Source organism: Microplitis mediator, chromosome 7 (assembly GCF_029852145.1).
Source record: "Microplitis mediator isolate UGA2020A chromosome 7, iyMicMedi2.1, whole genome shotgun sequence".
Taxonomy (NCBI): Eukaryota; Metazoa; Arthropoda; class Insecta; order Hymenoptera; family Braconidae; genus Microplitis; species Microplitis mediator.
Genome location: NC_079975.1, coordinates 3,407,755 through 3,434,385, shown reverse-complemented (window position 1 = coordinate 3,434,385; position 26,631 = coordinate 3,407,755). Strand labels below are relative to the sequence as shown.

The 26,631-nt window shown below is 31.0% G+C and overlaps 2 protein-coding genes across 18 annotated transcripts in view; both read left to right on the top strand.

Annotated features, from left to right (window-relative positions):
• LOC130670729 (forkhead box protein P1) overlaps positions 1-26,631 on the top strand; it is a 174,337-nt gene that overhangs the window by 33,557 nt on the left and 114,149 nt on the right. For 3 of the 17 annotated variants that reach the window (XM_057474187.1, XM_057474188.1, XM_057474189.1), the window contains one exon: positions 16,810-16,860. The exons of the other annotated variants lie outside the window; for them this stretch is intronic. The gene's annotated coding sequence lies outside the window, so the exon portion shown is untranslated. The remainder of the gene's footprint in view (positions 1-16,809; positions 16,861-26,631) is intronic. 17 annotated transcript variants of the gene reach the window in all.
• On the top strand, positions 21,410-23,455 carry LOC130670731 (ankyrin-3-like). The gene is made up of 2 exons (XM_057474193.1): positions 21,410-21,599; positions 21,750-23,455. The coding sequence occupies exon 2, from the start codon at positions 22,009-22,011 to the stop codon at positions 23,302-23,304; it is 1,296 nt and encodes a 431-aa protein (XP_057330176.1). The 5' UTR covers positions 21,410-21,599; positions 21,750-22,008; the 3' UTR covers positions 23,305-23,455.

The window sequence follows — 26,631 nt, the reverse complement described above, 5'->3', positions numbered from 1 at the left end:
CTCTTTTATGTTTAATTATACATGGATACAGATATATACATATATATGCATATATATATCTGTGTGTGAGTGTGTACAGATATTTATGCATGATTGTATACAATATCTCTCGCTCGTTCTAACATTTATCCGATGCCATTTGTATTTTCTTTGTTATTATACCGACGTACGTGCTGCAACCGTCGAAACGTTAATCGTTCTAACGAAAATATACACATATTTATAACATACTAACGTTGGTACCGGATTGTACCATTTTAATCTCTATTAATTTCAAAATAATTTATTTTTATAAATCTTTGTTTTATTTATTTTTCGATTTTTAAAAAAAAATATTACGAGATTTTTAAAACAGGAAGCTATGAAATTAATTGGAGCCAAAATAAAAATTATGCGATCACTGTCAGTTGTAATTTAAATTATTTTTATCTAAGAGAAAATTTACTCTTTCACTACAAGGTACTGGAGCAGTTCAAAAAAAAAATTGTTGTGATGCAGAGGGTTCGAATTTTTTGACCTTGAATTCATTTAAATTTTTACTTTTCACTGATACTTAAAAAAAATTAACCAAATTTTCAATTCTGATCAAAAAATTAATTTTATTACTTTTGAATAAAATATGGCAGCCCCAAAAAATCATTAAAAAAAAAAGAGGTTCAAAAATTAATAACAAATTATTTTTACTTGATTGCAGTTATTTATAATTACAATTGACATCATAAGTCACGTGTCTCCTTTATTACTAATTTTATCAGCATTATACTATCAATTAGTTCTGATACTTAATTATCAAGAACTGTATTTAATAATTAAAAATATAATACTCAAGGCTAAGATTACTTTGCTATGATAATAACTAATTGTCCATAAAAATTGTGTCTCTAAATTACCAACTAACAAATTCACGACTCAATATTTCATACTCTTGTCTTTGAATTTACAAAAAAAAAAAATGTCTCTAAAGCTGCATTAAAAAAAAATTACTTAGACAACAAACTTATAGTTTACTGCTGTAACTACAGAACTACAACTTTTAAAAAATTCAATCAAGAATTTTTTATCACGGAAAAAATTTTCAACAAAACTTAATATGCCTTCAGTTAAAAAAATGATTGAATTTTTTTGTAACTTGAATAAACGCACAATAACGCGAATTAGAAATCTACCCACATATATGTTTGTTTGTATGCACGTATATATGTACGAATATGAATACAAAAGCATCTGGCTAAGAATAGGCAGCATACAGACAGCAGATATAGCCTGCGCCTATAACCAGTAGACCACCCGGGTCATTGGCATTAGGGGTTGATATATCGAAGGGGTAGGTCGGTACACATCACAAGGTGTATAAAGTTGCACGATATGTGCTTGCAACAGTACAGTATTAAATGTTAGTTACTCGTGCGTCATTTATACAACAAATGTATATATTTCTTTGATTATTTATTTACAACACTTTATACTTTGTTGAATATTACCTGCGGCCTACACTATTTAATACATTTAGTAACTCGTTTACAAAGAATACATAATGCGTTTGAGGTTCAGAGAAAACCGATTCCCTTTATCTAATTATTTTTAACTTCTAGATAATAATAAAGTCGAATTAAATAAAATTTAAGTCTGCGCACCCGAGTCAAAAATAAAATTTGATTTAGACTTGGTTTACCAAGTTGAAATGTGGAGCCGTTTTTCACAAGACAAACTCGACTATTTTTACGGAGGTATGAAATATATTAAGTTTTCGCCTTGGTTTAGACTTAACTGGCTTACTTAGTCACGATTTAAGACGAAAAAGTTTAAATCAACTCGAAATTGACTTGGTTTAGACTTATTCGACATAAATTTTAAGACGAAAAAGTCAAGATCAAGTCGAAATTTACTTGGTTTAGACTTATTCGACTTAAAATGTAAGGCAAAAAAGTCTAAATCAAGTCGAAACTGACTTGATGTAGACTTATTCGACAAATTATAAGTCGAAAAAGTCAGAACTAAGGTGAAATAATTTTTATATATTAAGGCGAAAGTAAGGCGAATTAATGACTTTTTTTTCGACTTGGTTTAGCAAGTCAAAAGTAATGTGAATGACTATCGTGCTCGAAGTAAAGACGAATAAGTTGAAACTAAGATGAAAAAAGTTCAAAAAGTTGAAAAAAATTTAATTTAAGTTAAAAAAGTTGGACGTACGGCATACAACTATGGGGAACGGCCAGCAACTCAAATCTAGAAATATTACAAAGATTTCAAAACAAAACAATTAGAAACATTGTTAATGCCCCCTGGTATGTATCCAACGCAATAATAAGCAGAGACCTGAGCATCCCGACTATCAAGGAAGAAATTATGAGACTGAGCGTGAGATACGAAGGCAGACTAGAAAACCATCCAAATCCCATGGCATCAGAACTACTAAACAAAGAGACAACTAGAAGACTAAAACGGTTCAAAACAATTGATCTAAAAAATCGTTTTCAATAATAGTGGACATTGTCCTAAATACCCGTCATGTACATAGAATCACAAAAATTACTTATTGTTATCATATAACAGATTGTAATTTAAATATATAATAAAAAAAAAAAAAAAAAAAAAAAAAGTTAAAAAAGTCGAGAATTTATCAAAAAATCGTCGGCAAATCGATAACTTCAAAAGAAAATAAGGCGAAGCGAGCCTGAATCAAATTTTATTTTTGACCCGGGCACGGAAAGAATTTTCGTATGAATATTGCCATGTTATTTATTCTAAAAATTACTCTAAATCGAGTAATCTTGGGCCATTACGACTTTTTACTTTCAAATTACGAAATTTTACTCTTTCAGTGAGTAAAAATCAATCAGATTAATTTTTACTCACAATTACGAGTAAAAATTACACCTAGCGGCTGTCTAAATAAATTCTTTCTAATTCAATTTTTACTCGTAGGTTATAATAAAAAGTTGATGATTCAATTAATAAAATTTATATTGAATTACAATAACAATTACAATTAATAGGCTGAAATTTTCATAAAAAATCTAAAAATCATCTAATTGCTTTAGAATATGACTTAAAATAAATATTTTGAAAAATAATTTTAAAAAATTACTCTTATTGTGTTGAAAAAGAAAAGATACAAATTTTTTTTTAATTTTAAAATAAATATTAAATTATAGAGAGATACAGAGATCATCTTTTTTTTCCAAGCCTACGTTTGTGTGCGTAACATATGTAAGTTGTCGCGAGCAAAATAAAAAACATTTAATTGAAGCCGATATTAACCGATTAACGGAGTCTACTGAAATATTACTCTGTAGTTTAGAGTAAAAATTACTTCCATAGATAAGAAAATTTATTTGAGTTATAGGCAGTTTTTCATCAAAAAGTTAATGGGTTTAAAAGAATGGTATATTGGGGAGTAAAAATTAATCGCATGGAGTAAAAATGAATAGATTAAGATGAGATATTCACAATAATCGATTAAATATACGACTTTTAAAAAATTACTCAGTAGTAGAGTAAAACATAGTTTTGCAACGTTAATATTTAAACAAAAAATATTAAATTTAAAACAAAAAATACCAATTTTTTGTAACGGCCCAGGATTACTTGAAATTACAGAGTAATTTTTATCAAAAAATTCTTTCCGTGCGTGAGTCCTGAATATGAAGATAAATAATAAATATTTTTATTAATTAAATTCCGTAATTATGTTATTGTCTAATAGGACATGAAATTCGTTGTTCTGTCACAAGTGTATATATTGTGATGTATAAGTATACTGTGACAATATAATGTATACTGTCTCTTAAGCTTACGGCGGATTTAAGCCCCTTGAGGAGATGGAAACGAGCTGGTAGAACAAGTGAAAAGGATCAGAACCAGCACGAGAATGAGAATGAGAGCATGAGAAATTGCGAGAAAGGGTTAGTGTCGTTTTCGTCAGGGAATGTAGCTCTCTCATTCCTCGGGCGTTTGTTAATTTGCCACGCGAGCACATTACGTCCGTTTAGACGCTTGAGCAAACAGAAATGAGAAAACTGAGGAGGTACGACACCAACCTGACTTCTATACTCTCTTACTCATTCACTCACTCACTCATTCTCCCTCTTCTGTTGTCGTTATCTCTTTTTTACTCTCTGTCTATCTGTCTTTATTTCTTTCTCCTTCAACAGATCACTATACATTGTCACTCTTATATATAAATATGTATATATATATTAGGGTGATCCAAAAAATAACAAACTTTTTTTTTTTTCTTCCAAACAGGTTCAAAAGTTTCATTTGGATAAAAAAAGACGCCTGTGAAAATTAGAGCTCTTAATATTAACATTAAGAGGTTCCTCATCGCACTTTTCTATTTCCCATAAGAATAACATGGGAAAAATTTTTTTTACGTCTTCTGATTTTTATAAGTAGCTAACGATGCGTCATAGGAATAAATGGCAGGCATATTTTTATAGGGAATTGAATGCTCTACAAAAAAAGATTCTTATCATTTTTTGAGGAATCTATTTGTTCAAAAGTTATTTGAGGTTGAAGTCGAATTCATATTAAATTTTGAGATTTTCTACTTTTCCGGTGAAACTATCAGACTTATTACAAAATATCATCAGACCTTTTTTGTAGATAATTTTATTCCCTAGAAGTTTTTCTTATAAAGTTTTTTCGAATTCCGCATTGCTTTCTAGTTATTTTTATTTTAATGTCAAGCTCTTAAAATCGATCAGAAGACTATTTTTTTATGAGCATCACATTAAAATGAAGATAACTAGAAAACAATGCGGGATTCGAAAAAACTTTATTCGAAATAACTTTTAGGGAATAAAATTTTCTACAAAAAAGGTCCAATGGTATTTTGTAATAAGTCTGATAGTTTCGCCGGAAAAGTAGAAAATCTCAAAATTTAATATGAATTCGTCTTCAACCTCAAATAACTTTTAAACAAATAGATTCCTCAAAAAATGATAAGAATCTTTTTTTGTAGAGCATTCAATTCCCTACAAAAATATGCCTGCCAATTATTCCTATGACGCATCGTTAGCTACTTATAAAAATCAGAAGACGTAAAAAAAATTTTTCCCATGTTATTCTTATGGAAAATAGAAAAGTGCGATGAGGAACCTCTTAATGTTAATATTAAGAGCTCTAATTTTCACAGGCGTCTTTTTTTATCTAAATGAAACTTTTGAACCTGTTTGGAAGAAAAAAAAAAAAATTTGTTATTTTTTGGATCACCCTAATATATATAGAAGTCTTGGTTTAGCAACGAGTGTCACGCGATTTTCGAGGGCGGAAGAGATTTTCTGGTACTTCGATGCCATCCAGAAAATAAGGGACGACTACTCGACGTTTGGTAAGCCTCGAGGGCTTACTATATATATATATATATATACCTTTCCAAAAAATTAACTCTGAAGAACCAAATATTTCACGAATAATCTTGATATCAATATTTTTTTTTATTTCTAGTTTGACATTTTTTTTTGTAAGTTTTCGAAATTTGTTCTAAAGTCAAAATTTTGATATTAGTAAAGAATAAAAAAAACCTGTGGAGAAAAAATAAACAAAATATTTTCAATTGTGTGGAGTATGATAAATATTTAATGACGTAGCAATAATGCTTACGAGGTACAAAAATGTGAAATATTTTCTGGATGGTTACAGAAAAAATAAGAAAAAGTAAAAATGTAAAGTTTAAAAAAAAAAAAGGAAGAAAGTAAAGAAGCGAGAGATTCAGATTTTTCATTAAGGAGTCGTCGACTCAGCTCGTCCTCGAGTCACGGTCGGAGATCGTATGGGAGTGGGAGCGCTAGTGAGAATTTCGGTCCTGGCGACAAGAAAATATCTAAGCGGGATGAGAAGGAGTAAAAAGGAGGAAGAAAAATAAAATATAAGAACGGTTGGATGGAAAATAACGGTGGTGTGGTATAATATGGTGGATTAATACGCGCAAAATCTGCCACCTAAAAGTTATTAATGACTGGTTGGCTCTAGTCGACGCGTCAAAGATTTTGTATAAAAGAGGGTTTGTCCCTTTCGACTTTGCTGCAACTCGTCGTTCCCCTTTTTATCCACCTGCGTTTTTTGCTGTTCTTAGTTTTTTTTTTTTAAGACCAGCGAAGAAAAGCCGCGAAGTCAAATGTTACTTAATGAATTTTTCACTTTTATCAATTAATATTTATTCATTATCTTTTTATTTAAAGATTAATTTAGGGAGGGTCAAATTTTTTTTTTAAATACTCAAATATATTTTTTATATCCAATAAAGTTGATAAAAAAAAATAAAAATTGGTGGATAAAATTAAGTTGAAGATATTGTAACATATTCTGACCGTAAAAAAAAAAGATTAAAAATAATAACAAAGTCCAGCGGCTGTAGTAACGTAACTCTGTAAAAAGGGTGCGAGAGAGATTTGAACAAGAGCCACGGGGTTGCTATGCAAATTGGAAAGATAATAATCGATTGTCGGAGGATGGCGGGTTGATGGACCGGTGGATGAGCCGCTCGTCCACCTGGACAACACCGATCTCTCAGGCATATTTTTTTTAAAAATCATCTCCTACCCGCCTACTATCTACGTACCTTTTTACCTAGCAAGCTCTAGCAGTTGGTCTCTTCGCTCACCCCTATCACCCAGCCGGATCTCCCTCAAGGGAAATTATATCGTCTGCCCTCAACTCCATGGATCTACACACTCATTCCGGGCTCCAGAGATCCGAAGCATCCAATACCTTAGCTGTCCACTCTCATTCCGAGCTTTAAATATCCACCGCTTAAATTTTTTCCAACACGTTCTGATTTATTTTATCCCATTGCATGGTATAAAAATTTTAAATATCTTCCTTCCCTGGCTTGGGCAATTTAACAACTTATGGAAAGGATTAAATCGAGTCGTTACGAATTAATAACAAAAATAATAATTATTATTATTATAAAAAAAAACAAATAATGAATTATATACATGTATAATATATGTATAAATATATATATATATATATATATATGCATTTTATTCTTTTCTTTACAATAGATTCCGTAGTGTTTACATTCGCGATAAAACTCTGGGGGGAAACAAACATGCGGGCATCGCACTCTCATGGGCAGTTTTTACTGCTGCTACGCTGCCTAATGTAGCTGAGTAGTCGATGAATAAAAAATGACAAACAGAAATAAAACAACCAACTAAATAAATAAAATGAAATTCACTATTGCGATGAAACGTTTCCAAACAAGAATTCATTTAAAATTTTTTTTATAACTTTATGAAATACTTTCACTTGTAAGTGCGCTTTTGTGTTTAATATTTTTATCAATTTCATTTGACACTCAGGTAAAAGACCTAGGAAATTTTACGGACAATGGTTTAAATTATCCGCGGTCGGCATAAATTTCGAGTAATGATGGAGATTTATAATAACAAAAAATAGTCTGGTAAATGTAAAATAAAAAGCCGTGTGTACTTAAGGGAAGCATCGTCTGGCCACTGGAAAAAACATGAGAGACCCAAGTTGCTTACACACAGACTTCTTACCCCTTTTAAAATCTTTTTTTTATGCACATAACAGTCGGGAATGTGTCGAGGGCTTAAAGGGTCGTGCGCGCGTTTTATGCATGTATGCTGTGTACAGTACTGTATGTACATATGAGGACGTTATATAAGTAGGGCTGAGAATTGTTTTGCTGCATCTATGAACAGCCACTCAGACTTTCCTCTTATGTGGACAATAATGCATAAGGTAAAATTGAAAAATTATCACACCAACTTTCCCCTGTTTGTTTAGTGCTGAGGGTCCAGTTTTTATTTTTTCGCGGTCGCGGTACCAAATATTTATAATTTTACACGCGCAGATCTGAAAATACTTTTAGCAAAGCGTTTCTGCAACTAAAAAAAAATACTTTTTCTCTAATCAGAAATTTTGAATTCAATTTTGGTTATTTTTATTTTAATCGAATTTTTCAGTCGGAAGTGAAGCTGGCACACAGAAAAAAAAAATTTACGACTGAAGGTAAATATTCTTGATTCAAGAAAATTTTTTTGGAAACCTAAATTTTCTCATATAAAGTAGAAATCTTCTCCGACCAAGACGAATTTTTTTTAACCGAGACAAATTCTTTTGGCTCAAGAAAATCTTGACTTGGTTCCCGAAAACTTTTGTCTTCAAAAATATTTTCTTGACTCAAAATGACTTTTTTTTCTGTGCAATATCGCGCGGGTTGCAATTTCTTATTTTCCTCCCTAATATATCGCTATTTTGTTTCAAAAATCGTGGCTAGTCTCTCCCCAAGTCTTGCTATCATTGAAAAAAAATTATTTCCGGAAATTTAATTTTTGAAAAATCATGAGTCTGTCAGTTAATGACAGAATTTAATAATTGAAAAAAAATTTAATTTAATAAAGTAATTTTTCGTCTTTTATATGTAAAATTTTTGACACCGGGTTAATAATAATGAAATAAATTAAGTTCTGAATAGTTAATAAAAAAAAAAAAACGAAATTGATGATGCATGAGGACATACTTGGACTATATCGACTCACATTTGATAATTTTTTTTTTTAACGTTCGTAAAATATCAAATGATGCAGAAAAGCAATGCAGGTATAATTTAAGTAAGCATATAATACTGCAGGGGGTAAGAAAATATCGATTTTATAAGGGTAGTAAAATTAGTGAAGGGGTGAAGCAACTTCCGATCACCGAACCATCATCCGTTTATTTCTTACCGGCGGCGAATAATTAGAGCCGATAAGTCACGATGCAACACCACCCACCCACCTAAATGTACATATATGTTTATATATAAGAAATAGTCTGAGTTTATAAGGCAAAGTGAGGGTGGATAGAGGTTTTAAAGCCGAAAGTTAGGTGCTCCTGAGAAAAGGGGTTGGGATCGCGTGACCTCGACCTATCGTACTCCAAGACAGACAGACTTTGTTCGGCTTATATTCATATATATCTATGTATCTATATACATTTAATAGTTTATACGGATAAATAACTCCGCCTAATGCACCTACAATTTTAATAACAGATTTAATAAACAATAAATATTTTATTTTTTTATTTTCTGGCTTTTAAGTCTCTTAATAATTTTATTTCGCGAATTACTTTATCTGATTTGCGCTCGACTCGTTGGTAAACTTCCAACGATGCTATTACTCAATTTATATTTTTTCATTATTTTATTATAAAGTTATTATTACTGCTATTGCAAGATGCATTTTTCGGAGATTACTTTTGGATAAAATTACTTTTTGAGTATTATTCGACGAATTATCGTAAATTTCAAGCATTCCGTGTCAGTTAATATTAAGATTTAAAGAAATAATGAAAACTACTCGATTGAATTGAAAGAATAAAATGCCGGATTTTAAAATGAACTCAAAAAAATTATACTCAATTTTTTTTTATTCTTTACATAAAAGTTTTATTATAATTTTATATTTTCTTATCATAATTTTTCTGCTTTATGAATTCATTCATTGAATTTTTTATTTTTTTTTCTTCATTAAAAAATCGGGCTTCTATTGATTGTCGTCAATAATTTTTTTTCAAAATTATTTTAAACTCTCAATTATCGCTTATAGATTTTTTTGAAAATTTGAAAATATTCAAAACTTATTTTTTTCTCAAAATTAAAAAAAAAATTTTTTCAAAGTTCTTACCCTTGAGTTGTATTGCAAATCATCAGATTTGTCAAAAATTATTTTTAAAAAAATTTTTGAAGCCACCCCATTTTCCCCAAAAATGAATAAATATTTTTTTTTAATTATCAGTGAAAATTACAAAATTTAGCTACAGATTTTTTCCTCATTTGAAAAATTAGTACACAGAAAAAAAAAATTCTCGACTGAAGGTAAATTCTTGATTCAAGAATATTTTTTTGGAGACCTAAATTTTCTCAGATAAAGTAGAAATCTTCTCCGACCAAGACAAATTTTTTTAACTGAGACAAATTCTCTTGGCTCAAGAAAATCTTGACTTGGTTCACGAAAACGTTTGTCTTCAAAAATATTTTTTTGACTCAAGATTGATTTTTTGACTCAAGATCAAAATTTTTTTTTTTTGTGTAGGATAAAAATCTCCGAGTTTTTTATTTTAAAGATAAATAAAAAAATAAAAAAGTACACGAAGTATTTAAATTTTTTGCACTGAATGAGGTAATAGTGAGAAAGTAGGGGAAAGTGGAAAAGAGGAGGCGGTATAGAGATATAATAAAAAGAAAAACAAAAAATTATTTCACGAGGGTGGATTATTCAAGCGAATTGAACTAACAAGATCCCAAAGGGCAGTTTATATTTAATGTCACCGGTAAACCCTAAAGACTGTAAGAATATGATGGCTTGACAGTTGCATGAGAATTTTGTGATAATTTCTACGATTTACATGTAATAGCTTTACAGCTTACGAATTATCTAAATAATTTTAAATAAATAAACTCATTTTAAAATACATCGGAGCCGGAATGGAGGCATATAAATTTTAGATTAACAAAGAGAATTGTTATTTTTTTTTTCCAATCAAAAGTCACTGCAAATAAATAATTAATTGAGATTCAGACAATTTTTAATTGACATATTTTTTTTTATTGATTGAGGAAATTTACTGTGTGACCTAAGATATTTTTGAACTTTTTATGATTAATGAGATAAATAAATGAAAACAAGCACCGGAATTTAAGTAAATAAAGTATCAAAGATAACAAAGAAAAACAATCAGGTGTAAAAATAAATTTTTGTTGAAAAATTAATTTCCTTAAAAATGTCAATAGTTCACAGACGTTTTAAGTTTTTTTTTATTGAAACTGAACAAATTAAATGTTCTATAATACAATAGTGGGAAATATTTTCATTCTCGACCGACATATGGAAAGACGGAGGAAGTAAAAAAGGGTTGAAATTTTTTTGAAAACCGATTTTATGGAAAACGAACTTTTTTTTTTAGTCGAACAGTTATTTTAGTCTACAATGAACTGAACCGGAAGTCAGGTTAATTAAAGTACTTTGAATAATTAACGGAAATGATTAATCTCTAATGGATATTTAAAATTAATTACTTTAATATTTTGAACATTCAAAAATTACCGCGAAAATAAATCGACCCATTAAATTTCGACCATTTAGAAGTTGAAATTTATTGAGTTTTCTTAACAAATACAACACAGCAGTGATAGTAAAGACATTATTGAGTTGAGCAGAAGTGTATTAAGGTTTATATGAGTGATCAAGTCCTTGGGTTATAGTTGAGGGCATTTCTTATCTCATAGTTTCTTGCCATTGTTTGGCTTGAGAAGTGAGTTGATGAGAAATGGAGAACATAGATCGTCATGCCGCATCCCAAGTAGACAATGTCTACTAACGTCTTGGGTAACATGACTGCCGGTCATTTATTAACGTCCACTTCTCACCGAGCTTCAAGACTTTGTCATCTATCAGCCACTCATTCGTACCACACTCTCTATCGGAAAGCTTCAATAAATCTTTTTTGTCACACCAAGATGACAATATTTTGGGTTCACATCACAAATAATAAAACACTTGATACAATGTCATAATTTATTGCACTCTGCAGGGGAGGGTTGGACTGAAAGAGGAGGCTACTAGAAAAAAATGCACTTTTTTGATCCAGAGTATAATGAATTTTTTGCTTCCTATTTAAATTTCACGAAAATAAAACAAATTTTCAATTTTCAATCCTTTTTCATTTTTTTTTGTTTTTGAGCGAAAAAAAATCAAATCAGGCTTAAAAAATAAAATTTTTCTTTTCCGCCAAAATTAAATATCTCATTTTGCCTGATCTCCACTTGTATTAATGTTCATATTGAAAGGTAATTTTTTTATTTCGACATCAAAGCCTCTGAAATTTTAATTTGAAATCAGTAATTTAATTAGTGTTGATTATCAGCTTTTGATATCGTTTAATTTTCATTGCTGTCATTTATATTTATTGCATTTATTTACTAATTATAATTAAATTACGATGAAAATAGATTTTGGCTGTAATATTATTTCAGTTGACATATAGATCGGAATGTTCATAAAATAATTCAAGTATTTCAATATTTTTGACTTCAATATCTGTTCAAAATATTTGTGTACTACAATTGACAATACAAATTCAATTAAGTTGACATTCCATGTGTAATTTCTTCTATCAGTCGAACAAATAAACGCACAGCGTGAATATTTTCATTATTTTCTGTTCTTTGTTTGGGGTCTTTGTTATAACAGGGGCAATATGAAGTACTCGAAATTTTTAGTAGCAAATGAATGAATTTTTTCAACATTGCACGAATTGCGTTTTATTTATTGTGAATTTATTTTTTCAAATTTAATGGTTTTGTAAATATTTGACCATTACGCGTTTCAAGGGAATAATATAAATTTTTTTAATAACTAAAGGGTAACATGAGGACGCTGATAAAAAAACCGACGTTTCAATTCTGAAAACGTCATATAGAATCTTATACTTTTGACTTCTATTCAAATGAAAAATGAATAAAATTTTTGATTGTAATAAAAAAAATTATTTTCATTTCTGGGCAAAAAGGGCTGGAATCAAATTTTATCTTCCGTTTTTTTTTTGAGAAAATTATAATAATTGTTGATGTATTACAACGATACTCATACATTATACACTTACACTATATACAGAGACCTACGTAGTTACATATAAACACAGAAAAGAAGGATTTTTTGGGACAAGAAAAAATTTCCATTATGAAAAGAAAACGAAAATTTTCTTCGGACTAAAAATTTTTTCTTGCCCCAAAAATTTTTTTCTTGACTCAAGAAAATTTTTTCTCGCCCCAAGAAAATTTTCGTTTTCAATTCATAATGCGAAAAATTTCTTAGGACAAGTAAAAATTTTCTTGGCGTGAGTAAAAGTTTTTTGCGCCGAGAAATCCTTTTTTTATGTGTACAGTTTCCGAAAAGGTGGGTACCGAGAGAAGGGAAACTTCACAGCCCTTAGGTACTCTTTGTACCTCTTTTATGAATAGAGTCAGTCAGTGTTCGCATTCGTCACATAATTATCGTACACATCACATAATTCAGTGCCTTGTACGATCGAACATAGAGATGTCGTTATGTGATAGAATTGTTCGATAATTCAGTAAACGTGACATAATTTTAAAATAGTTTTTCTTTTCAAATATTTTCGCCAAAATTGAAATTTTTACTATACTGCCCTCTGTCCAAGCTTTGTATCGGTCAGTTAGGGACCAGAACTTCGGGTCATACTTACAAAGTACCGTATACATATAGACATTCATAAAGACATTACGTTTTGTCATTATTCAAGTTCATTTTGCTATTGAAGTCTGTTTATTTATCATTAGTTTCTGTATCAATAAAGTGTCAGTATTGTGTTTATTATCAATCTTATTTAAACAATTCCAGTATAGGGGAGGGAGGGGCAAAAGGGGGTACTTAAGGAAATACCAAGTTTTCGAGGACTCAAATACGCTAAATCTTTTTTTTTTTATGATATTCAAAGTAAATAGAAGAAATTTTCAGTTACCGTTGAAAAAAACAATTTTTCATTTCTGCGGGCAAAGTGGGGTACCCCTAAAACAGGTAAAAAAAAAAAAAATTTTCTGGATTTTAAACGAATTTGATTAAGTTGAATTTTTTTGTAAGTAATTTACATGAAGAAAAATTATATTTTACATGTTTATTGGAAACAAAAAAAGAAAACAAATTTTTAATAGTTTTTATCATAAAACAAAAGTCATTAATATTTTTCAACTGACAATTGATTTTTGAAAAATTTTACTAAAAAAAATTCAAAGTAACGCTCAATTATATTTACAGAAGTGATTTTGGAATATTTAAAAACCATTTAACATATAAAATTTTTTTTTATTAAATTTTGGGGGTACCCCGTTTTGCCTACCCTACTTCCTTTTGCCCCCCCCTTCCCCTACTGTACATTCTCTATATACGCCAATTCCACAGCATCCTTCTCCAGTTCCAACAATAATAATAAAAAAATTTTAATGCATAAATAAGTAATGAGTAAGTAAAATGAATCTCATGTTCAGCGGTTAAATTAATATGTTATCAACCCCTGCAATAGTATATGTATAATAATACCAAGTGCCAGAGTAACCGAAGAAGAGGAAGGCATATATATATATATATATATATATATATATATATATATATATATATATATATATATATATATATATATATATATATATATATATATATATATATATATATATATATATATATATATATATATATATATATATATATATATATATATATATATATATAGATCTAAGAATTGGGGATCTTAGGGTCTTGTAAGGCGGGTCAAACATCGACATGTCTGCTCTAAGCATCATTCCATATACTCCTGTATACCTCAGCTCTACAGCACATATCCTTTCCTTAGTATACCGAAAATTCTCTCATGCTGGCATAAGGGTCGCACCACCACCAAAACATAAACTAGATCTCTCTCAAGTTTGTGTATATAATACGTGAATCTTGCTACTTGCTTTACTTGTCTCACCAATTTAACCCTCCTAATTAATTTATAACCCGCTCGTGACTCACGTGTCAGCAAACCACGCCAGCTAGTTAATATGTAAACCTCAACCAATTATTCATAACACAATTAACAAGTCAAGAAAAGACAATAATAACTTATTAAATCGCTCTGCGTACTGAAAATTTATTATTTTTATTTTTTTTTAAAAATTAAACGCTCAGTCAGTGCCTCCTCTGTGACTTCTTGTTGGTAAATAAATAATATAGAGTAAGATGCAGAGTGTAAGGGCATTAATATGTTATTGAGAAGGAGTCTTTGAGGATGGACTGGTTAACTCGGTGGCTTTGGAATCCATAGATTGGGACGGTAACAATCAGCCGTAAATTATAGCTTCAATATCCATTGTGTGTACTCTCCCTCTTTGCTCTAGAACAAGCCTAACCTCTCAAGGAGCCAGAGCTCGAGCTGGAGCAGTAGTAGAAGCAGTCTGAACCCAAGACAACTCACCCCTTAGTTCTCGAGGAACTAAGAACCTATACCACGAGGTATAGTGAGGGAATGAGGGTGAGAAAGAGAGAGCAAGAGTCGGCAGGTTCTTAGGCACTAGCATACGTACTAGTACTCACTTTCTCTTTCTCGCTCGGTCGAGTCGTCGGGTTCACTGACGGGTTCGTCGGGCCTCGCCCAACTCAACCAAGAGATATGTATATTAATGGGGCAATCTTACATAGTTTTGTTTACCTTGCCATTCTCGGCGTACACAATTACTATCCTTGGTCCCTCCTCGACTAGACCACCCTACTACTTACTAGCTCTATAATGTGGCCTTGTACTTCTTGTACTCTCTAGAGCTTTTCAACTATCGTATATTCTACTACTTGATATACTTGTTTACTCATTGTTATTATTATTTTTATAACTATTAATATTGATTTTTTTTATATTTGTAGCCTTTTACGATCATATATTTCCTAATTAATCCCCCGAATTATAGAGTCGATTTAATTATTCAAAAATTAATTGATATTAATGTAATTAAATGTTGAAATTTAATTATAACTAAAGTATTTATTGTATCGTGACGTGCAGTCATAGTTTTGTGGAGTTACTGTTTATTTTAATTAATTTTAAATATTTTAATTAATTTTTATACTGTTTAATTAATTTTATTTTTTTTGAATAAATAATTTATTTATATCATACGCAGAAAAAAAGTTTTACTCGCCCCTAGAAATTTTTGCATTTTGAATTGAAAATAAAAATTATTTTGGGACGAAAAAAATTTTTGTATTTAATTCATAATGCAAAATTTTTTTTGCACCACGAAATCATTTTTTTCTGTGTAAAAAAATATGATTATTTAAATATAAAATCCAATAAAAAAATAAAAATTAATTATTATTATTACTATTAAATTAAAAAAATTTTTTATTTCGTAGATGTTAAAAAATTTTGTTTGTAATGAAATTTAGTGAGTCACGGAATCGAAAGTAATCAATATTACTATTCGGAGATGTATGCTCGAATGTGGGCAAACATTGTATACACGTGTGCATTGTTACAGTTGGTAGAGTGCGATAGAGCTTGGAAAGGCATCACTACCAGTACCAACAGCACAGCAGCTTCTCCAGCTCCATTACCAGCATCGGTAGCTGAAGACGGGGGTGGATTTTAAGAGGGAGATATAAAATGAGAAAATGCTCGGATATATAATTGACAGTGGGAGACAGAGCACTTGGGTTTTGCAGGCTGGTAGATGTTACAGTAACAGCAGCAAGTGCTGGTAGTGGTAGAGTAGTAATGTAGTGGTAAGGGTGACTGGCAAGTGAATGGAATGAGGAAGAAGGAAAGGGGTGGACAGCCGGACAAACAAAACCCTTGCTGCTTCATTTCTGCCCGTCTGGCTAGACACCGACCCCTTTATACACGTATATTATACGCGGCAGCGCGCCCAACGTTTCCGTTCTAGACGCTTACACTACACGTTCGGTTTCGTTTTCGTTCGTCCCGCATGCCTCTTTTTTTTTAATTTTATTCCCGATCATGTATACTTTCCAATTCGTTAATTAACGGTTTTATTCAGACTCACGTCGACAATACTACAATGCTCGTATGGAACATACATTGTTCTTTATTGCCATGGAGGATATTAAGTCTTATTAATTAACATCAAGATATGTCATGTTGATTTTTATTTAAAACATTATTTCGTATATGAAAATATCTATTATATATTTCCTGTATTGCCTATAGAGCTGTCATTAGATTTATGTCGTAATCGGTTTGCTGTGAATTCAATGAATCCAACATTTTGTGTTGCAGGTCAGTGGTGAATTGTTCTTCGGCCACTGAGAGCGGACATGGTTCATTGACGTGAGTTCAAAGTACTTTAACTCAACTCATTTCTCCCCCTCTCCTCGGGCCCTTCCGCCGTCGCGACTATATCTAGTACTTAAGTACATGTATATCTTTACAAACTTTATAAATCGATGAGTTTACCATCCCCTCTGCTAAGTACACCCCTTAGTGTTACCAAACCATGACTTAGCCTCGATAGCAACTCCAAAGCCGAATTTTTTCGTTAATAATCTATTATTACGCCTCATTAATTTATTTGATAAAAATATTTCAAATTATGTACAGACTCTTCTATAAAAATTTTAATTATCATAAATAAAAATATATAATTTTTTACCCGGGATTAAAATTTAAAAAATAATAAATTACAGCGGCCAATACTTATAAGTATTTTACTAATTAAAATGTTACTGAAATAGTGACCACACGGGGGAATATTGAAATAAAAAAAAAATACAAAGAAAGAAGGAAAATATGTAAAGTGATAACGAAAGGGTTGGAACCCTACTAGTATATGGAATATTTGTTTCACTTTCTCATCGTTTCTTTCAAACCAATATTTCCTGGTATATGATTTTTTTCGGTCGTTTTCTCTTTGGTTTTCATTATGCTGTGGGGACAGAGTCGAGAGAGAGAGAAGGAGAGAAGGGGTTACTTATTGGGATGGGTACACAGCCGTTCGAAGACTTAGCACCAGCCTTAATAACAATTGGCTATAAACTAGTTTCCAGAGCAGCCGAACGCCTGGTATTACCGCGATATTATTCGAAGTAGGGTTTATATATATATATACATACATATATATAACCTACTGGTGATATTGTCTCTCTTGCTTTTGCTCTTTAACGCTCGCTTTATCGCGCACCTCTTGTATTTTCCTGGTGTATGTACAAATGTATTTATATATGTATATATATATGTGACACTTGTTCTCATTGCACCTCACCCTTAACATTTTCCACCTCCGCAACTGCTTTACCATACAAACCACAGACCAGAGGGCCATTCTGGATCAACGGACGTTATATTACCGCTATTATTAACTCGTGTTAATTGTTGTGTTTTTATTTATTTTTTTTGCAAGATCGTTTCCTTGTCATACATTGAAATTAAAAGCTGATTAAAAATTACGACGACTAATAAATATGATCCTGAAGTTAGCAGATAATTAGTAATTTTTTGATTTTTTTTTCACAAAATCAATTACAAAAAAACAAAAACTAAAAATATGCACATGTAGAAAATTGAAAAAACTACAGGTGCAATTTTTTCAAATTTTTTTTTTTATGGTTTATCGTCTAAAAAAAAATTCAAAAATTATTAGACGTCTGCTAACTTCAGTATCATCTAACAAATTACTACTAAAAAAAAAAAATGTTTTTACTAAAATTTTGGGGCACACGAATTTTCCCAACCCTCCCATATTCAAATTTTTAAATCAAAAAAATATAAATCACAAAATAGCCTAGATCGACAAAAAAATTATAAAACCAACTTTAAAACAAAAGCAATCATAATAAAGTAAAAAAACATGACAAATGTAATGTTGATAAAAAAAAGTCTCAATTGTTATAATACTATTGCAACTTTAGCACTCTGGTCGGTAACTCTCCTAGTCTCTGGCTCTCTGGGATCCCGCGGGCCGAGTGAAAGTGTGCGCGAGTGAGAGAACGAGTTCCCGGTCGGTGGGTATGGGGTAAGAGAAGACCAGTAGAGAGTGAGAGAAGTAGAAATTATAATTGCAGTCTATAGAACCTGGTGCAGGAATAAAAACTTAAAGCCCCATTCACAAAGCCACGCGCTTGCGAGGTGGGTTAATTGAAAACTACCGAAAAGCACAATTTCACGAGAAATTATTTCTATTCATTAGCCACCCAGGCCACGGGCATGGGCATGGGCACGGGCTGGTTTGTGTGCATGCTAAAGCGAGAGAAATCGAGCTAAAAATATTCGGGCCAGATTATGAGGAGCCAGAGGGGAGACTGTATTTTTTTTCCACTGCCTATATAACGTCGGCGATGTTAATGGTGGCGAAAAATAAAAAAGGAGGGTTGCAGCGTTGCAAAAGGTCTGACCACGGAGTAGTGTAAGCCCGAAAAACTTTTTCTCAGCGGCTTTTTGTTTTTATCCACGATGCTCGCCTTTTTGTTTAAATTTTTTCCACCCCCACCCCCGACCCCACGTCCTCGTCCTCTCCAACAGCCTCTATTCTCTACTACCCGCTACCTACTACCGCTTGTGGTGTAATTATGTAACATAAATACAATCACCTTTTCGCGACGTTATTTTTTGCGCATAAGCACAAAAGCCCGCGGCTACTTTGCCGAGCTCGGCCTTCTACCTACGACTACTACTACTACTGCTGCTGCTGATGTTGGTATACAGTATTATGTTTTATACCACTATATACTTGCTTGGCAAAGCTTTTTCAGAAACGTTTTACCAAATCAATTTATGGGCTACAGCCCGACTCATTCGCATTGTCCGACGATACTACTCTTCTTCGTCCCTTATACTACTGTATAACCTTTTACTTTCTCATAAGCTCTTTGTCCAGAGGATCCTATTGTTGTGACGGAAAATAATATGTCTGTTTATAACCTCGATGTCTAACAAACAAATCAAAATTTAATGAAAAATTTTTTAATTTTTATTTTTTAAATCTTGACCACTTAATTTACTAATGTCCAAATGATCGCGGATTTTTACAGCAAGCGACAAAAAAAAATTGATAGATTAAAGTTCTAAGGTATTATTGAATATTTTTTAAAAATAATTGTGATAAAGAAAAAAATAATTGAATTGGTAAATAAACGGAAGGTCTACGTTTCGATACCGGGTCGTGGTATGAAAAGAAAATTTTTTTAAATAAAATTGTAGTTGGTTTATAATAAACTAATTTAAAAGTTTAAAAAAAAAATGGAACAACTTAAATCTGATGGTTGAAGTAAAATATCAGAAAAAAAAAATTGGTGGGTATTTAGTTGGTCAATGAATTTACAAGCCCCTTGTTAACAAGAACGTGGTGTAGTACGTGTGAAAAAAAAAATAGTCGGTAGAAAAAATACTTGAGAGGGTGAATTAAAATGAAATAAAACTGCTTTAGTAGAGTAGAGGAGTATAGTTAGAGACTAGTAGCGGGATATAATAGGGTAGTTTTCTCCGGTCTAAAAAAAATAATAGTCTATTATAATTTTGTTGTGTTATTAAATATGCAGTGCAATTTGTAAGAATAACACAATCTAAATTAATGAAAAATATTTTTTTACTTATTTTTATTGTAGTTTATATTTACTGCATTACGTTGTATGTAAATGTTGTTTTAAGTCCTTGTTGTTGGACCGTTGAACAAGAGATACGGGAAAATAAATTACAAAGCGCAGTCCGTTGATCCCCACAATATTTGTCTTCACGGCGATTTTACAAGATTTCTATCTGGTTAGGGCTTATAAATTAAATCGGCTTGAATTTTTTTACTCCCGGACAGAAAATAAGAAATGAATAATAATGATGGCAATGGAACAAGAAAAGACTGTAAATCAATCGGTATTTTTTGTATCATGTCTTGTGATATATTAGAATAAGAATAAGAGTGTAAATTGAAAGATTTCTGTATAAGATTTGACTATTTTTATTCTACTATCAGTTTGTAAGGCTTGAAAAGAAACCCGTGTGTCGAAATGTTAAAGCATTCGTGACAAATTGATTTCTATTATCGTGAGGTTTTTCTTTGTACTACTGTATTGATGGCCTTATTTTCCTTTTTCGACAGTAAAATAAATTTTTTTTAGATCCGTTGAATTAAATATTTTTATCTCGTAGTAGAGGAGGGAGGGGCAAAAGGGAGTACTTAAGAAAATACCAAGTTTTCGAGGACTCAAATATACTAAATCTTTTTTGTGTTGATGAAATCCAAAGTAAATAGAAAAAATTTTCAGTTACCTTTAAAAAAAAACATTTTCATTTTCGCAGGCAACGATATATTTTAATTTAACTTAAATCTATTGTAGATACGAAAGTTTTCTCCCGACCATTATTAAATCGCTCATAAGGACTCAGGTAAAAATTCATCAGTGTAATTAGTTTCAGAAAACCTTCATGCTTCAAATATGAGTTGTCGTAATGACACTCATATACAGTATTGCAATAGTACAATACATAAGTATTGAATGACTCACTTTTTCGTAAAAGTCATTAGTAGTTAGTTTTAGTATATATATTTCTATGACATAGAATCGTCAGTAGTAGCTCGAAACTTGTTTAAATTTTAAGATTAGAAAGATAAAGTTGATGAGAGAAAGATTGGAAAACTATAAGAGTTGAGATAATGGACTTATTCGGAAATTTTAGTACACGGAAAAAACGAATTTCGTTCTGATAACAAAAGACGGGGTAACGAAAGATTTTGTTATAATGACAAACATGATTAACTTACGGGAACAAATCAATTTGTGTCGTAATTAAGAAGTCGATTTGTTATGAGAACACATGAAGTTTATTATAATAATATCGTCGTATTTTAAAGCCGGCATTTGCTACCGTAAGTAATCTTAGCTTATGACTAAAAAAATTTTTGTTAATGCTACAAATTCATTCTGTTACTTTAACAAATCAGTTTTTTTATTGGAACACGACAGTTTTGTTACAGTTACAAACCATTGCTTGGTCCAACGAAGAATTTGCTAGCATTACAAAAACATTGTAATCCCAACGAATGCTTCGTTATCCGTATATTAAGGCAGAATTTTGTTACCGTAAGTTATCTTATCTTATGATCACAAAAAATTTTTTTCCGTGTAGAAAAAAATTTATTTTAAAAACAACTTAAGAACTATTACTGTCCTACATGGGTTTACTTTTAAATCATTTTCTCTTTACTGTAATTATGACGATGGATTTTGAAGAGTGGAGCGAGAAAGATCATTATCGGGAGCGTTTTTGCTAATTTCCAAGGTACCATAGACGTCATCATTTAAACTCAGTTTTTATCTTGAGACTGTCAGTCGTACAGTTACTCTCTTCTGAAGACTACATCACTATAACCAACGTTTACCAATAATTTAACGTTAAATTAGTACAAAGTGAAAAGTAAAGTGCTCAAGTTCGTTTTTTAAAAGTTCATTTGTTAAATAAACAATTACCAATAATATCAAATTCATCACAATGGAATCAATCCGTGCAAAGTTTACCTACGAATACGTTACCAACTCCATAGAACAAGGTCTGATCGAAGATATCAACGCAGTGTTTCCAGACCTGAGTGGCTTAACGTTGCTTCAAATAGCAGCTTTCAATAAAGATACAAAATTAGTGGACTATCTGCTCCGCAAAGGAGCTGATATAAATGCAAAATATCAATGCTGTGATTCACGTTTTGGTTTGGCTATTATATTGAATAACCTGAGAACAATGACTAGTCTAGTGAACCATGGAGCAGACACTTATGTATTAAACGAGTTGCCATTGGACGTTGACGAATATTATGAAAGTATGTCTGAGTCACATCCAGACCTTATCAGTGTGAGTACGATACTGCTTTCTGATCGTTGTGCTTTTACCACTAGACCATTAAATATCGCTATTAATCAAATGAATGTAAAAATGGTAGAGCTACTTTTAAAAAATAATGCTGATCCGAATCCCAAAGCTGATAGTAATGGAGCACCACTAATCATTGCTGCTATTAAAGGAAATTTAACAATTATGGAACTTCTTCTGGCATACGGTGCAGATGTTAATGTTGTAAAGAAAGATATTAAAGAAAGTCCTCTACACATTGTTGTCCTAAGTCGGAACAGAAGAGCAGTAGAATTGTTATTAAATCATGATACGATTGATATAAATATGGTGACAGAGAGTAAAGAATCAGCACTTCATTACGGAATGAACTATACGATGGACGATAATATCATAAGGCAACTTCTAGATGCTGATATAAATATTAATTTAAAAAACAGTGAGGGTGAAACAGCATTTACTTCAAGACTAAATTATTCAGAAACAGTTAATGATACAATTACGGAACATATTGCGAAATGTAGTGCGGCGAATTTTTATCTCGATGAAGAAATTTTAGCGGTCGTAAATAGTGAAAAATTTGATGAATTATACGACCAGTGCATAAGCGAAATTGAAAAAATGAAGACAACATTTTTTCGTACAAGTACTGTTACGTATCATTATGTATTGTATACTAAATGTGTTCACAAGTTAGCGTTGAAATTAAAATATTTTAGCGATAGTAGTAGTACTTATTTAGATTGGGACATTCGATCTATTTTTCCACTATATGGTGGAATGATGACTTACCGCTTAAAAAAAGCATTAAGAAGAAAAGAATTGTTTTTCAATGCAATTGATTTAACTAATGATATTTTCGATGAACTGGAACTCCCAAGTATTTTCACGAGGGATGTTTTTAAATTTTTAACTAATGAAGATTTGAAAAAATTACAATGAAATATTTATACGAATATTTTTACTTAGTATTATTATTGTTGTAACAAATCAGTAGTTATTATCAAGTTAATTTAATGAATTAATTTTTATTACATGTATCATTTTTATTATATGAAACAAAATACTTTATTTTTCAAAATTTGTGTGCAACTAAACCTCATTCTGTATATAAAATTAAAATAAATTTTTATTTAATGTTACAAGTTAATTTTATAATATATATTTGATATCTCTTATTAAAAGAAACGATTTGAAAATAGTAGTTTATCTATCTCGTGCGAGCGTCTTAGACTCGATTGTACTAGATAAATACATTAGTTTTTATGACAGATATTTGAAATTTACTACATTTAGTGACTATAAATGGCAGGTTATAAATCCGCGTTTATTTATTTGGTAAGATTGTTTTGAGTATTTGTTGAAAATTAGAGAGAAGTCGGTAAGTGGACGAATTAAAATGATGATAAATTTTGTCACAAGATGGCTCGTTAAGTTACTTCGATATTTTTTGGTCGTTTGCTATCGCACATGTAACCAAAAAATATTTTTTGATCCGATGATGACGTCACTATTAGAACGATTAGGTATCTTTTTTACCAGCTGTGTCTTATCTAATATTTTTAGCGGCTATAGGCGCTAAATTTCGTAGATTTCAAGTGTCTGTCACAAAAATAAATTTTAAATACTTTTTAATGATTTTGAATGGCCTACATTTCTTATGGGAGTTTAACATTGCAAGTCATTTTAAATCGTTTCTTTTAATCGGGGATTAAACTCCCAAGAATCAGTAACTTATTTCAATTATTTTTATCTTAAATAATATTTTTTCCCGCAAAGATAACTAAACGTCATGAATTTACTATTTATGTACAATCTCCAGTAAGTATATTTTTACAATATTATTAATTATTGAAAATGAAGAGCTCTAAACAATTTTTATAATTTTTGTAATGAATATCGATCATTCGGACAAGTTCAATCGGTTAGATACTGGATAAATATTGTAATATAGGGGAAGGGGAGGCAAAAGGGGGTAGGGTAGGCAAAACGGGGTACCCCCAAAATTTTATATTTTAAATGATTTTTAAACATTCCAAAATCACTTCTGTAGATATAATTAAGCGTTACTTTGAATTTTTTTTGGTAAACTTTTTCAAAAATAAATTGTCAGTTGAAAAATATTAATGACGTTTATTTTATAATAAAAACTATTAAAAATTTTTTTCTTCTTTTGTATCCAATAATCATGTAAAATATAATTTTTCTTCATGTAAATTACTTACAAAAAAATTCAACTTAATCAAATTCGTTAAAAATCCAGAAATTTTTTTTTTTTTACCTTTTTTAGGGGGTACCCCACTTTGCCCGCAGAAATGAAATTTTTTTTTTTCAACGGTAACTGAAAATTTTTTCTATTTACTTTGAATATCATTAAAAAAAAAAAGATTTAGCGTATTTGAGTCCTCGAAAACTTGGTATTTTCTTAAGTACCCCCTTTTGCCCCTCCCTCCCCTACCTCTATTTTCTTAAAGCTAAGAGACATTAATTTACATCGAAGAATTTTCAAAAAAATTTTAATGTATCTAAAATATTTAACTGATTATTTACAAATTTCCCATTTAAAACAATATTCATTTTTCTAAACTCGAAAAAAAAATTCATAGAGAGACGTTTCAAATTTTCCCTCCCCTGATCTTGAAAACTCTAGGCTGTAAATCCATAAAAATTAAGATTTCTATTAAAATGATTATTGTCAATTTAAGATTAATTACAAAATTTGTGGATACGAATAAAAAAAAAAATTTAACAAGAAAGTAATAAAACATTTGAGTATCAGCTCACAAGTGAAATTTTTTTTTCAAATTTACAATTGGAATTTTTAGCAAAAAAAATATTACGAATGGAAGATAAAAATTTTCTTGTATAAATAAAAAAAATTGAACTAATGAAAACAAACAAAGTTAATTGTCCCTAGTAAATAAAGACGTGAGTAAAAGGGCGTAAAAAAATAGAATAAAATTTTTTTTGATAACAAAAAAAAACTTTGATTTCTAATTGACAGTAGACTATGACAGATAGTAACGAAATCGTTGAAGTAACTGAAAAGGTAACAAGCAAAAAGGACTTTACTAACGAAGTGGCCGTGGAGCATATTCCGGGATGACTTGCCAGAGAGGTCGCGCTCCAATAATGTTACCCCGTATTTTCTAGTAACATCGTCCACTCTTTCTCTCCCTCCCGCAACTTCCCTTATCCAGTTATCCTCACACCCTTCAGCAGCAGTATACACTGTTATGTCTATCCCCCTTTAGTAAGCGTCAGTGTTTGCTCAACTCTTTGTGTCCCAAGAGCATGTCCCACGCACATACCGGACATTGTCATGACGAGTATAGGAAGAGAGGTTCCTGCTCTATGTCAACTCAACTAGCCAGTGAAGAATAGAGAATAGAATACACATCTATATGTACAAATGAACGCGGAGAAAATGTGTAGCATTGAAAGTGGGTAACGTGACCCTCAGCCCCAACACAACTGCCCCTTTTTCCTAAACGGGGGCAACGTTTCCGTCCGCGCCACTGTTGCCAATGTGTGTCCGAGACCGTGTTGGTCGAGGTAAGTTTTTTTTTTAGTTGTTGCATGCATAATAGCGTTAGGATTCATTAGCAATCAGAGATGGGGCGCCCAGAAAAAGAGGAGAGACGTGGGAGTCTGGAGGGTGGTCTGCTGCTGATGCTGATGCTCTGGCGTCTACTTGTTTGTTTACTACAATTCACTGGGTTGCAATTTTCTCTTCTTCCTTCTCTTCCCCAACTCGATTATTCAACGTATCTATTCTTTTACTTTTTTCTTTACTTATTTGTTTAGTTTTTAGTTTTTTTTTAATTATCGTACTTATCAGTTTTAGCCGGGGATTGAATTAAAAATATTAATTGGACGATTTTACGAGCTCGCTTTTATTAAATCTGTTGGTTATTTTTTTTTGTTTGCTTATAAAATGTGACATTTTAATTTCAAAGTTTATTTTTAGTTAAAAAATCATAAACGTGTCGGTTAATTTAAAAAAAAATTAGTCGATCAAAATAAAAGTAAAAATTAAAATCCTACAGTCAGAGGCCAAAAACTGTTACGATTTTTTTTCTTTCATAATAAAAAATTTGAAGCAGTTAAAAATAAATAACATGCAGTAAATACTGAAAAAAATATTTTATTAAAATTTTCCGAGGATTTAGTGCACGTATAATTTTTTTTGTTTGTTATTAGAAAGGGAGAGAGTATAAAAGCTTGCAAGTATGAAAGTTTTAACGTTCCGGAATAGCCGGAGGCCTC